Genomic DNA, 13,753 nt, shown 5'->3' with positions numbered 1-13,753 from the left:
TTCAAGGATGTTGGGTTGGTATTTTGGTGGCAATTGTTGGTAATAAGATACATATAGAATTTATTTTTGACATTAAATAATATTTGTTAATTGCCCTGCGCACCAATACTTTTAATCATCCTGACCTATGCATTCCTATTGACAGTCCCATCTTTTGCACTCTGTGTGTCTCAGGTATCAGAGCAGCAGCTGAATGATGCTATCGCTCAGGCAGTGGAAAACAGCAAACTGAGAAAGGATAAGAGCCAGTGGAGTATCGATGGTGAAATATGTATTTGTTCATTATTCATTTTCTACAGTCACATATTACTGTTCAGGGTCATGGTTGTTTGTCTAAACTCAAGCTGTCATACGCAGCTTTCTTCCATGTCCTTTTTTGCTTAACTGTGATTAAAAATAGTTTATGCTATGTAAAGTTCACAAACCAATACATGCTGAATTTTATGTCATTTTTTGCATTTGTACAACATTTTTAAAAGATTCACCAAAAAACATTTTTGATAATGTATCTCCTACAGCTTAAATGCCACCAAGATGATTCATATGTACATACAGTGCTTCTTTGTAGACGGGTGTGTTTATTAGTAATAACTTTTCGAGTTATTAAAGTTGTACTGGATTTTGGGTTGCACTTCCATAATGTTGGGGGACTCACAATAGACAGATTAAATATGTTCAAAATAGATCCAGCAGAGGCCAAGATATGGTGACTTTTAGTTCCAAGTAGGGTCTGCGCTCCAAAATAGGTCCTTCACTTCCCATAATGTCTTTTTAAAGAAAAGACCATGCTTTGTTAATGCCCATGTCTTTTAAAACACCTCAGTTTGTAACTAAGACTTCCTTTAATACATTTATAAATCTCTCTCCAGGACCAATCCAATGTTACCTTGATGGCATCATCAAAGTTAGTTTCTTAGACTCTCTCCAAAAGTGCAACAAAAGACAAAGTACTACTGCTCGTGTGATCCTCATGTGTAAAATCAGTGCAGTGCCCCTTAAGTTTTAAAAATATTCCCATAGGCATCAATTGTACATATTTCTCAGTGAATGTGCAGTGCACATTCCATTCATGTTTCAAACGGCATGGTATATACATTTTTACGAGTTATTTAGTTATTTAGAGTTGCACAAAACATAAAAGTTTATTGAGGCGCATGTATTTAAAACTAGGCAGCAGTATACAGTATAAACTGTAACACTAGTCACATGAATCAACATCAATGCGCAGAGCAATCACATACATTTTCCTCAGAAAATGCGTCTTTTTATCATTATTTCATTATTATACAGTCATTTTACTATATATTTTTTAAATTGTTTTGATTTGGGGTTTTTTCGGCCCCAGGGCTGCGCAGACTGGAACTCGGCTCTCACAGCCGGCAGAGATGTGAACGCTGTCTGGAGAGGAGTTTTAGTCAGCTGACTGTTCGACGAGCACAGAAGGCAATGACGCGCTCCTGCAGCGACAACACCACCAGCCACCACCACAACCACTGCCTCACCATACACAACCTCCACAATGCACACCACAACCCATCCGCCCGCGTCCACAGCTTGGACACTCCCAAGGTAAGCAAACATACGGCAGGTTGTATGAGATGGGGTAAAACGTTCATGCAAAGTTCAAAATACAGTTTCTGGGATCAGATGGGAGACTTTTGTTTCTGGGATTTCATTATTGATAAATATATCCAAGTCCAAGTAATGTCCTCTTTTGATGTGTATTAGTGTGTCTTATCTTATCTCGTCCCATTCCTGTTGTGTAGTCAATGAGAGAGACATGGTCTGACAACAGACTGTCGGTGCCAGTGTATCCTGATGAAGACTATAACGTCCCGTACAACTCTGCTGCTGCCAACCTGTCCGGTCAGCAGGCCCTGGATCTGGCCCTCAGGGGCGAAAAGGTACCATAACTATCCATCCGTCCATCCAACCAACAATCCATCCATCCATCTATCCAATTTCAATTTCAATTCAATTTCATGTAAGTGTCAAATAACAATAGATAGTTATCTCAGGACACTTTACAGATTGAGTAGGTCTAGTCCACAATAATTTACAGAGACCCAACAATCCCAATCCCAAGAGCAAGCATTTGGTGCGACAGTGGCGAGGAAAAACTTCCTATACTTATAGGCAGAAATATGTGTATCAAACCAGCCATCCATTCATCCATCTATCAATCCAGCCATCCATTCATCCATCCATCCATCCGTCCATCCACCCACCCACCCACCCACCCACCCATCCAACCAACAATTTATCCATCCATCCATCCATCCATTTATTCATGCATCCATCCATTTATTCATCCATCCATCCATTTATTCATCCATTCATCCATCCATTCATCCACCCATCCATCCATTCATTCATCCATCCATCCATCCATCCATTTATCCATCCACCCATCCACCCATCCATCCATTCATTCATCCATCCATCCAGCCATCCATCCAACCATTCATCCATCCATTCACTTATCCATGTATCCATCCATCCATCCATCCAACCATTCATCCATCCACCCATCAAATTATCCATGTATCCATCCAACAATCCAATCTATCCATGTTTTCATCCAAACATCCATCCATCCATTTATCCATCAAACTATCATGTATTTATCCATCCATCCTCCCTCCTGGATGTTAATGATGTTAATGATGAATGTTTTATTTATTTATTTATTTATTCTTACATCTATTAAGTCCATGAGATTAAGTAAACATAGTCCATCCATATATTCTCTACAGCCATGTATCCTGTTCAGAGTCAGTGGGGGATGTACCCCATCCCATTGTCCATTGGGCAAGACACAGGGTACAGCAGGGGAGGATAAGGATGACAGGAAAACTGTATTTTAAATTATATATAGAAACAGCAAACAATAAGTGTAATTTATGATAGTGTTATTGTAGAAGAAAGTTTCATATGTTATGCACAGTAAATCATTGTCCACTCTGACTTCACTGCAGACTGCAGTTGGCAGAAGAGAAGCATTTTTAATGTAGGGACGTATTCTTATTTTAGTGATAGCTGATTCTCTGCTCAAACCACATCTGTTCTCATGAATAATTAATTATGTGTCCATACAGCAGTTAAATAAAGTACAATGTTCCACTATATTCATATGACACAAGTGTCACATAATTTACGACCCAATTTCACACAAGGTTTAATGGATACAACAACCAAGCTAACGGATATCTGGTTTCCATTAAGACAATCAATCAGTCTTAATTATAATCCTGTGTGTGTGTGTGTGTGTGTGTGTGTGTGTGTGTGTGTGTGTGTGTGTGTGTGTGTGTGCGTGTGTAGTCTACCTGCAGGGTGCGTACTGCTCCACGGCGACACTGCTGGCCTCAGGATGTGACCAGTGAGGAGGGTTATAATGGAGACTCCAGTGGCTCAAGCAGAGGATCCCCAGTCAGAGATGGAGGACTGGAGTCGTCATCACACACCAGCTGCCAGGTAGCTCCACCACACTGAACAACACAGGGAATGCTTATAGTTATAGTAGCTGTAAAAGGGGTTCACTTCTGTTGACTTGGTGCACCTTTTGCACATTTGCAAGAATTTACTCTTGATGAATATATTTTTATAAAGCTTTTACTGTTCTATAATTATACACAATATCTTCTATGTCACACAAGAGAGGAGGCCTTTTTTTAATTGTCCTTTGGCCACACAGGCAATGACTTTGAGGGTACCCTTTGGTAATTTGATCAAATTAGTTTTCATCCATGTTTGCTAACTAGCAACTAGCCTTTTTTGCTGGTGCATTGCTACATTTCTTGCCACAGACTGTTGATCAGTGGGGATTGCAACACGTGCATGGACGCAAACATCAGGCAACGATAGGGACAGAAAAAAAGGAACTAAATATTACATTTGAAATTAAGCAAACCAAGCCTGAGGTTTTACACAACAAAATGGCCCAAACCCAACCCAGAACTATATACTTTGTCAGGATCTGTCAGGTTTTTGTCAGATAGCAGAAGTAAAAAAAAAAAAAAAAAAAAAGAAAATACACATCACAATCAAATTGTGCAATGCATCTATTGGATTGGAGAGCTCCTTAGGATGCCAACTAAGTGGTCCTACGTGTCATACATAAAAAAGACACATGAGGGCGCCAGCTGCAGCCAAAACAACCTTGCACATACTGAGAGATGCTGCTCAGACAACTCATTTGGTTTATCAAACAGTTTCTAAATTCAGTGGCCATATAAGGATGTTGAAAGTATGTCTGAGACCATAGAAGTTGTCAACTTTATCTGCATCACAGTCTGTGTTTTTCACTTCCACTCTGAGAGACTGCTACTTTCTCAATGTACTGATTACATTAATCATGTTTCCCTCAATGTACGAATCATGCTTCTTCTGAAAAGAGTAACACCCTCCTCTCCTTCCACCGCTGCAGTTCTTCAGCAGTATGTACAAGGCCTTGCGAAAGATCCTGAGGTTACTCTTCAGGAATGTATGTGAAGTGATGTGGTTTGCAGTGTTTTGCTGGTGAAAGCATGCTCAACTCCTTTGGCTTTTTATGATTTATTAAAACATGAAGCTGTCATAGACATTTAAATCAGGAGAGACTTCTTTGCAGATATGCAAAAGTTTATTGTACATAAGCATAGTGAAATATGCGGAGTCTTTGGCGATTAGACTCCATCGTATAAATAATATTTAAAAGGAGTAGAAGAAACAGGACATATCCCCCGATGGAGTCTAGACACTGGTGATGGTGGAGAAGGATTCCGAAGACCGACCGAAGGAGCTGTCTGCCGGAAGGGGACTCTGGGTGCCTTGGTTTGACGAGACCGGAGGTGGAAGGGGAGGAGGAGGGTTGCGCGTTTGCCTGAAAAGACAGCTGACAGCAACGGAGAGAAAACATTTAAAGCAGGATTACATGCTGTGATTGGATCATGAATTTCGTGGCCAGTTCTGATTGGTCTACTGAAAAATGAACACCTCTAACTCGCTGAAAAGTTTTAGGAAGAGAGAGAGGTGATTGAAGTTATTGAAGTCGTCTTACTGAAAGAATTTATGCTTAGCTTCATTACAGAGAACAGGGTGATTGTTGTAATTAAAATACAGTATTTAACTGCTTTACTGGTACTAGTCTAAAACCCCTTTTAGGGGTTAATACGTTGGAACAAATGGCTTTATTAAGAGTTCATGCTTTATAAATCAGTAATAAGCCATTTGGACAATTTATTATGACTTACATACTGTCTTGTGGAAAGCCATCCAAGTGGAGGCTGGTATAGCAGCAGATTATTGCCCATGGTTTTCAAATGAAATGTTCAACAATTACACTTGATGGTACAATCCTATCACTAGACAGGAACCTTGTATACCTAATAATAACTGTCATTTAATAAATGGTAAAGTGTTAGTTAATTTAACTTTCAATTAATAGTTATTTAACTAATAGTTAACTCTTAACAAACAATGACATGATTTATAATGTTTACTAATTATTAGCAATGTTATAATTGATGTTATTTCATCATTAGTTAAGTGTAAAATAAAATAATTAGTTTATAACTTTAATAAATGGTTTATAAAGCATCAAGTAACATTATTTAGCCCTATTAAACACTTTTGTGATCTATAAAAGAGATGATTATTTATTTGATTACTGGTGATATCTAAATAGTGTAATATGGTGATGTCTAAGTAGTACTGTTTAAAGATGCTTTCCAAAGAATTTATTAACCATTTACAAGGTTATATAATCATTAGTTGAAACTTTATAGCCATCCAAATAATGCCGATTAACGGTTTACAAACGATTTCTTAAAGGTTTACAAATCATTTGGTAATCGGAATCAGTCGCCGCTTAATCGGAATGTTGGTGGTTTGATCCCTGGCCCTGCAGGCATATGTCGGTGTCCTTGGGCAAGACACTGACCCGCGAATTGCTCCCGATGATGTGCCATCAGAATCTAAATGTGTGTGAGTGTTTATCTGATGAGCAGGTGGCACCTTGTTTGGTAGCCTCAGCCACAGTGTATGAATGTGTGTGAATGGTTCCTGTACTATGTTAAAGTGCTTTGAGTACTTGTTAAGACTAAAAAAGCGCTATATAAATACAGTCCATTTACATTTAGATTTACTTGACTGTACTGTCACGATTTTGATTTTAATTCGAAATTTACCGAAATTAAGTCAATTCAATTCAATTTTATTTATAGTATCAAATCATAACAAGAGTTATCTCGAGACACTTTACAGATAGAGTAGGTCTAGACCAAACTCTGTAGTTTACGAAGCCCCAACTATTACAGTGGTTGCCTCAAGAGCAAGCATTAGCAGTAGCTATTGCGACAGTGGCAAGGAAAAACTCCCTTTTTTGTTAGGAAGAAACCTCGGACAGACCCAGACTCTTGGTAGGCGGTGTCTGACGGCACCAGTTGGGGGAGTGTCACAATCTCAAACTTTGAATAAAAAAATGGAATCGTCGATGCTGCCACGCCCCCATGTCACGTCCAGTCGGCTTGCCAAGCGAAAAAAAAACACACGTGTTGAAGTGCTGCGAGTCAACCTCCTCTAACTTAGCTACAGCCAGTCAAAACATAGCATGGTAGCTGCAAATGCAGGAGACCCATCGACAGAACTTGAACCCCCTCCTCTTTCACTCTTTCGCCAGTGTGGAAGTATTTTGGATTTCCAGTGAGTTATGTTGATAACATTCGCATTGTCGACAAAAAAGCCACAGTTTGCAAGCTCTGCTATGTGCGTGTACTAGGAGTGGGCGATACTGGGAATTTTGGTATCGATCCAATACCAAGTAAATACATGGCTAGTATCGCTGATACCGATACTTTTTACTTGTAACGTCACGATCATTGAATAATTTTGTGATTTTGCCTTTAGTTAGTTGATTATGATTATGATAAAACACAGGACAAAGATTTTAGGCAAATCTAAATGTTTTTATTTACTAACTAGAACAATATAAAACAATGTAACGGTATAAAAATAATATAACAAAATATAAATATAACAAAGTCAACAACACAACCAAAAATACCTTCCATTACACACAGATATCTGTGAAAAATAAAGTCAGTTGTGCAAAATAAGTAAACAAAAGCCACAATGTATAAATATGAATATAACAATATAAAAAACACAACAAAAAATACACTGCACACAGATATTTGTGAAAAATAAAGTCAGTAGTAAAGTAACAAAGTCAATTGTGCAAAATAAGTAAACAAAAGCCACAATGTATAAATATGAATATAACAATATAAACAACACAACAAAAAAATCATCACAGGCTTCTCTCACTGTTCTGACTCTCCGCTCTACGCCTCCGGCAGAGAGAGAGAGAGAGAGAGAGAGAGAGAGAGAGAGAGAGAGAGAGAGAGAGAGAGAGAGAGAGAGAGAGAGAGAGAGAGAGAGAGAGAGAGAGAGAGAGAGAGAGAGAGAGAGAGAGAGAGAGAGAGAGAGAGAGAGAGAGAGAGAGAGAGAGAGATGCGCTGTTTGCACACTGCGCACAGACTTTGAGAGACGCTGTGCTCGCATGAACTCGGAGAGAAACTGCAACAAAAGTATCTATCTCATCGCGACAGTATCGATCTGATACCAATACTCATCTTGGTAACGATACTATCGATATTTAGATTGATACGCCCAGCCCTAGCGTGTACCATATTCTTGCACTGACAGCACGACTAACGTGGCAGCTGTATTCTCAGTAACGTGACAATCTGCAAGAAACAGGTTTGCTTATAAATCACTAAAATAGCAGTGATCTTAGTTATCAATACCGTTAGCATCGTGGCTAACACTTTTGTTACTTTATTTTTTGACACATCTTTTCGGCTGTGCTTTCTAACATGATGTCATTGTGCTAACCGAGCACAAGAGAGCTGCTTCAATACACTTGTTAGATAATGTTTCATTACAGAGTTCTCTGTTGATTTGTGTTTGTCGCCATGTGCTCATGGTGGAAAAGGAATGTAAACAGAGAGTGGCGTGTCGGAAATGCAATGCGCTGTGACGTAGATCCCCTTCAAGGCCAGGCTGATGTTGGAAGTCCCTCTAGTGGACAGAATGTGTAACAACAACCACATGCTTATAGTGGCATTGACAATGCATACGCCTGAGTAGTGTAGTACATATTAATAACAGGCTGCATTTAAGCATTAAATCTTCAAATATTATTCAAATAATGGCATAGCAACCTGTGCTTTAAAAAAAAAAAATTAAAAATGGAGAATAGAATTGAACCGTGACCTTGTGTGTGTGTGTGTGTGTGTGTGTGTGTGTGGATGGCCTCAAAATGAATGAGTAGTGCATATGCCTAATATGGTGCTTACAATACCCATGCCATGTTCCAATAGTGCCTATTCTGCATGCTTGACACATATCTGTGTTTGTGTGCATGTCAGCATGAAAGCAATGCATGTCATGTGCCCGTATGTAATCAAAATTACAGGGCTTCACCCTAGTGGTATCCTGCACTTAGATAGTTAGATTTGATTTGAGATATATGTCTCCTAGACTTTACTGAGACAATGGAGTTGAATGGAATTTAGTTTGTGGTACAGCTTTTTTTTTTTTTTTTTTTCTACAGCAGCATCTCTTTTCCAGAAATAGTGCCATTGTTACACTGCAATCCACAGAACACAATTTTTTTAAAGATATTTTTTAGGACTTTTTTCTTTATTAGAGCAGCTGAATAGAGACAGGAAATGGGAGAGAGAGGGGGGGGGGGATGGCATGCAGCAAAGAGCCGTGGGTTGGAGGCGAACCCAGGCCAGCACACTCTACCAATGGCTACAGTTTTTAACTTTCTACTGAAGAAATAGTCCCTATCAAAACCCACCTGTACACGACCCCCCAATCTCATTAGACAAGACAAAGCAGCTTTATTTGTATAACAATTTCAGCAACACGGTAGATTCAAAATGCTTTACATAAAACATTAAAGAGCAGTTAAAAACAATTAAAAACATTTGTTAAAGAGAATTTCAAAAATGGCTAAAATACAATAAGACCGGTATGAAATAAAAGAATAAACGTTACAGTGTAGTGTAAGAAATGAACAATTACTTGATTTCTATTATTAATCCCTCTGTCGTTGTCTGTTGTGTTGTTCAAAAAGTAAATTGGGGACAAAAAACATAATTTTGACTGACATAAAGTTCCGTAACATCTGTTGTCCTGTCAAAATGTCAATAAAAAAAGAAAAAGAAATGAACAATTCTGGGTGCCTGGATAGCTTAGTTGGTAGAGCGGGTGCCCATATATAGAGGTTTACTCCTTGACGCAGCGGGCCCAGGTTCGACTCTGACCTGCGGCCTTTTGCTGCATGTCATATCCCCCTCTCTCCCCTTTCATGTCTTCAGCTGTCCTGTCGAATAAAGGCCTAAAAATGCCCAAAAAAATATTTAAAAAAGAAAAAGAAAAAAAGACTCCCTCTTCTCACTAATCCAGTTTGCACGCTGCCTGTACTGTATGCATCTGGCTTGCTGCTGGTTAGCTTCTGGGCCTGTTACTGACTGACTGAATGTCTGAGCGGAAGCAGAGTGCATGATTGCACCTCTCTGTGGTCGCTACGATAGAAGCTGTCAACACAATACTTCCTGTTTGTGTCGCAGGAAGGAGAACGAATAAGAGAACAGTCAGAGGGGACCGGAGAAGATTTGACACATCCAAACACTGCAGCCTGCACGAGCGACGGACTACACACAGGTAAGACACAAGTACTATTATCTTACAGTCAAGCACCTGAATGCAACTTCAGAACCAGCTGGTTAATCAGGCAGTTGATTCAGCAATGTGACAGCAGGCTGATCCCGGTGCTGTGGTTATCAGTAATTCAGTGGAAATTAACAGAAGTTATATTTCCTGTTTGAGTCCAACTGGGGCTGCAGCAACGTGGATGGCCACCTGCTTTAGTTACACCAAGGTTGTCAGGGCTTAAAGTGGAACTATTATGCTTTTCCGTATTTCCTGTCATATCTATAATGTCATAATGTTGGATTTTCATGTTAAACGTGGCCGAAACAATGAGGTAAACGTATTTCAGAGAAATCCCTGTGAGCTAAAACGTTCAGATTTCCATCTGTTCTGAACACTACGGTTTCAACAGTTTTTTCTACTCTCGGCTAAGTGTTACGCAACTCCAAGCCGGCCTTCTATGATTGGTTATCTGCTCCAGGCAGGAACTACTGAAGTGTTTTTTTTATTTTTAAATCTATTAACATGTCTGTTTACATCGTCGCATGTAGCTGCATGCTAACGGCAGTAAAAGATGTAATCTTGGCTGCCAACGTTGTTAATTTCTCTCAAATTACGGGTCGCATTACTGCTGAAACATGTCTGATTCGGTAGTGTTTGGTTCAGAAGCCTTTATCTGCGATATTTGACATGAACATGTTTGAAACAGGCCCCCAGGAAGTGCGTCGGGCTTTAAGCCAAATTGAACGTTGCGGCCAAACAGTAGAATTACATCTCCCTCTGGCCCAAAAATACTTTTTTCCTCAGACTTACATGCCGATAGACACGTCTGTAAATCAGTGGATACATGTGTGAATGTGAAATGGCTTGTTTCAGCGTTATTATGGATCCAACTGCAGTTCTAGGCAAGACCCCGTCCTACGAAGCAGCCCGATTGGTTGAGGTTAAGCACTGACCTCAAGTAGTTAAGGTAAGGATAACCGATTAGTCAGGGGATAGGACCTGAACAAATTGGGTTCTGTTACCTCGCGCAAGCATGGAGACCTGGCCAATCGTAGCGCACCAAAACTGCAGTTAGATCCATAATAACGTTTCGTTTCACTATCATAATTTGATCCATTCGTCCGATAACATTTGGTCTAGAAGTCTAGAAGAGCCGCACGATTAAATAATATAATCCCCATTCAAGTTAGCGGAGCAATAAACAGGAAGTAGCCGGCTCGGTCGGAGTGCACCTGCTCCATTGGCCACAAAGTATGGAAGCAACCTAGCGACAACCCCCATGATGGCTTCATGCGCCAATAAGCAACTCTCATAGAAATGAATGGGGCTCTGCCTCGAACGCTGTATCCAGGTCTTATTATACATCCATGGTTTGAAACACAGGGCCCCCTCTCAAACTGTTCTGCTTCCCTGTGTGTTGTGTTGACAGGTGATCAATCTGCTGTGCTCTGCTCCCAGCCAAAGAGAGGAGCCCTGAGGAGACAGGCTCGCGTTGACCAACAAACCCAAGAACAGCTTCAGGAGGATCCCTGGGTTCGCCTGTCAGACAGCTCGCCTGAAGAGCTGCCCGAGATCCACCGCCAACCCCGCCCAGACAGAAAAGCAGACAGAACACAGCCGACTAATATCCACAGCAAGCCCGCCGCCATGACTGACCAAGACAACATGCCCGAGCTCAACGGCACAAACGGGACTTCAGATCCTCCTTCTGACACCACTCCCGAAAACACATTTGAAACTCCTCCGGAAGTAAAGATGGCACCACCGGTGGCACCCAAGCCTATCTGGTTCCGCCAGAGTCTGAGGAAACTTCGTGACGAGCAGGGCCAGAAGAAGCAAGCTAAAGCCGCAGAGCAGAGGCCTGCTGTGGTCTTCAACAGAAGCTCCGGAGTCAGATCGACCTCGTCTGCAGCAAACCTGTCCATCAAGCAGAAGATCCACTCGTTTGAGACTTTTTCCAGTCCAGAGGGTCCAGAGAAGGGGGGAAACAGGAGGTCTGTGGCCCCTTCCGCCTCTCTCCCTCTGGAGAAGGAGTCCGGGAGTCCCCCTTTCTCACATGGAAATTGTGGGAAGGGTGAACATAAAATCCCAGAAGAGATCCAGGCATCTGTTAAGGAGACAGACAGCACACATGTCTCTGCTATCACCTCCTCCGCTTCTGAAGCTTCTAGTCAAACAACAGCCAAGGAAACTGAAGATGAACCTCCGTCTATCCAATCCCCCACAGATCTCCTACTTTCTGAAACCATCAGCGAGGAACTGGACTCAGGGATACATGATTCTCATTCAGCTCCAGTCCATGATGACAGGAATGTCTTTCCATCTAAACAGGAGTGTGAGCTAGAGAGAGAGCATCTTACCAGGTCCACAGAGTGTGAAGTCCTGCCCCCTGTGACATCTGTGAGATCCAGTGAAGCTGAAGGGGAAAGTCCTCCAGAGGGGACGGAGGAAGATGGCGCGCAGAGCCAGGGAAAGCTGCAGACTCCAGCCACAGACAGTAACGCCCCGAGAGGCCTGGAGGGAGAGAGTTTAGAGAGAATCCTTGCCTTCAGTAACCAGGTAATCTGTCCCATGAGGAACTATGGCAGTGTACTTTATTTGTAATGTAATAAAGACAGCACTCCAATTAATAATTTGTATTGCCACATGGACGTTTTAAACCCTTCTTCAGCGTTTCTCAGTCTCAGTGTGTTTTTAGGAAATCTTAGGAAAGACCAGCTGTCTGATGAGTGACAACCGACGCAGTGTGTGAATGAATGTTCAGCCAGCCATCTCCTCACTAGAGCATTAGCGTTATGAACAGCTGTACTATCTTTACCTTTATTAAAGCCTGAAGATGACACCAGGCTGCTACAGTATAATCATACAGACCTTTACAAACATCAGACTGCTCGCTGTAACTCAGCATTTCTCCATTCTTGGCTGAGATGGACGACATAGCGTGAATATTTGAATATTCGGATCCAGCCCTACAGATTTTGATCTGAATTTTAATAGACCCATTTCACAAATGAACCTGCAAAATTCCTGTTATCACACATTGTATTGGGCATTTAATTAAATTCAATTTGACTTTATTTATAGTGTCATATCATTACAGAAGTTATATCAGGACACTTTACAGATAGAGTAGGTCTAGAACATACTCTATAATTAACAGAGACCCAACAGTTTCCCCTAAGGGCAAGCATTTGCCTCGACAGTGGTGAGGAAAAACTTGATAATGCATGATGCGTAGTGGCATTAACAATAAAGATAATAGAGCTATGACTCGAAATAGTAGTTGTAACAGTGCAGGGCGTAGCAGGGCATAGCAGGGCCTAGCACGGCCTAGCAGGGTATAGCAGGGCCTAGCAAGGCGTAAGAGTGCCTAGCACGGCCAAGCAGGGCGTAGTAGGGCGTAGCAGGGTTTCGAGCATTTAGGTACAGTTCAAAGTGGAAGCAAGAAGTCGCTCTGTTAACTGTGATAGATGTTTGCGGACAGTTTACCTTTATTTTAATTAACGTTATGAGTACAATGTTAACATTGCTGATGGAAATGATAACTCAAACTACAAAAATAAGATTTAAAGCTATAATAAACCAGAATCCAGAATCATTCTTTAATAAGGTGAATTGTTTTCACAACTCACGCTCCATGTGTCTTAATGCTTTCTCCCATATAGCTTGAATTGTCAACACACATTTGTCACATGGCATGAATGACTTCAATTTTTTTCTATTTTACCAAATTCTTTGCAATTCATTCAACACATTTCCCTTGATACATTTATATTTAAATTGTTCTTCTTTCTCTCAGTATGTTTTGCTGGTATTTGTACATCTATATGATTATTTTTTTCTCTCGTTAGTTTCAAAACACTGAGATTAGAAATGCTAATGTGTTCTTACTTTGTTATATTTGTATTTCTAATCTGTCACAAGAATAACCTGATTTTAAACCCGATTAGTTGTCAACTATGAAATTTATCGCCAACTATTTTGGTAATCGATTTAATTGGGTCAGAATTCTGTGATGTCAGCTTGTTAAATGTGAATATGTTCT

At 40.7% G+C, this 13,753-nt stretch overlaps 1 protein-coding gene across 2 annotated transcripts in view; it reads left to right on the top strand.

The window, feature by feature from the left end:
* The window catches only part of il16 (interleukin 16), an 82,484-nt gene that overhangs the window by 56,253 nt on the left and 12,478 nt on the right, over positions 1-13,753 (top strand). For both annotated transcript variants that reach the window (XM_035999851.1, XM_031300978.2), the window contains exons 15-20: positions 175-262; positions 1,346-1,569; positions 1,767-1,904; positions 3,322-3,474; positions 9,624-9,717; positions 11,138-12,267. In XM_035999851.1, coding sequence (XP_035855744.1) covers positions 175-262; positions 1,346-1,569; positions 1,767-1,904; positions 3,322-3,474; positions 9,624-9,717; positions 11,138-12,267 — 1,827 coding nt within the window. The remainder of the gene's footprint in view (positions 1-174; positions 263-1,345; positions 1,570-1,766; positions 1,905-3,321; positions 3,475-9,623; positions 9,718-11,137; positions 12,268-13,753) is intronic.

The sequence above is a fragment of the Sander lucioperca genome, chromosome 3 (genome assembly GCF_008315115.2).
Source record: "Sander lucioperca isolate FBNREF2018 chromosome 3, SLUC_FBN_1.2, whole genome shotgun sequence".
Classification (NCBI taxonomy): Eukaryota; Metazoa; Chordata; class Actinopteri; order Perciformes; family Percidae; genus Sander; species Sander lucioperca.
This window is presented reverse-complemented; position numbering and strand designations above follow the sequence as displayed.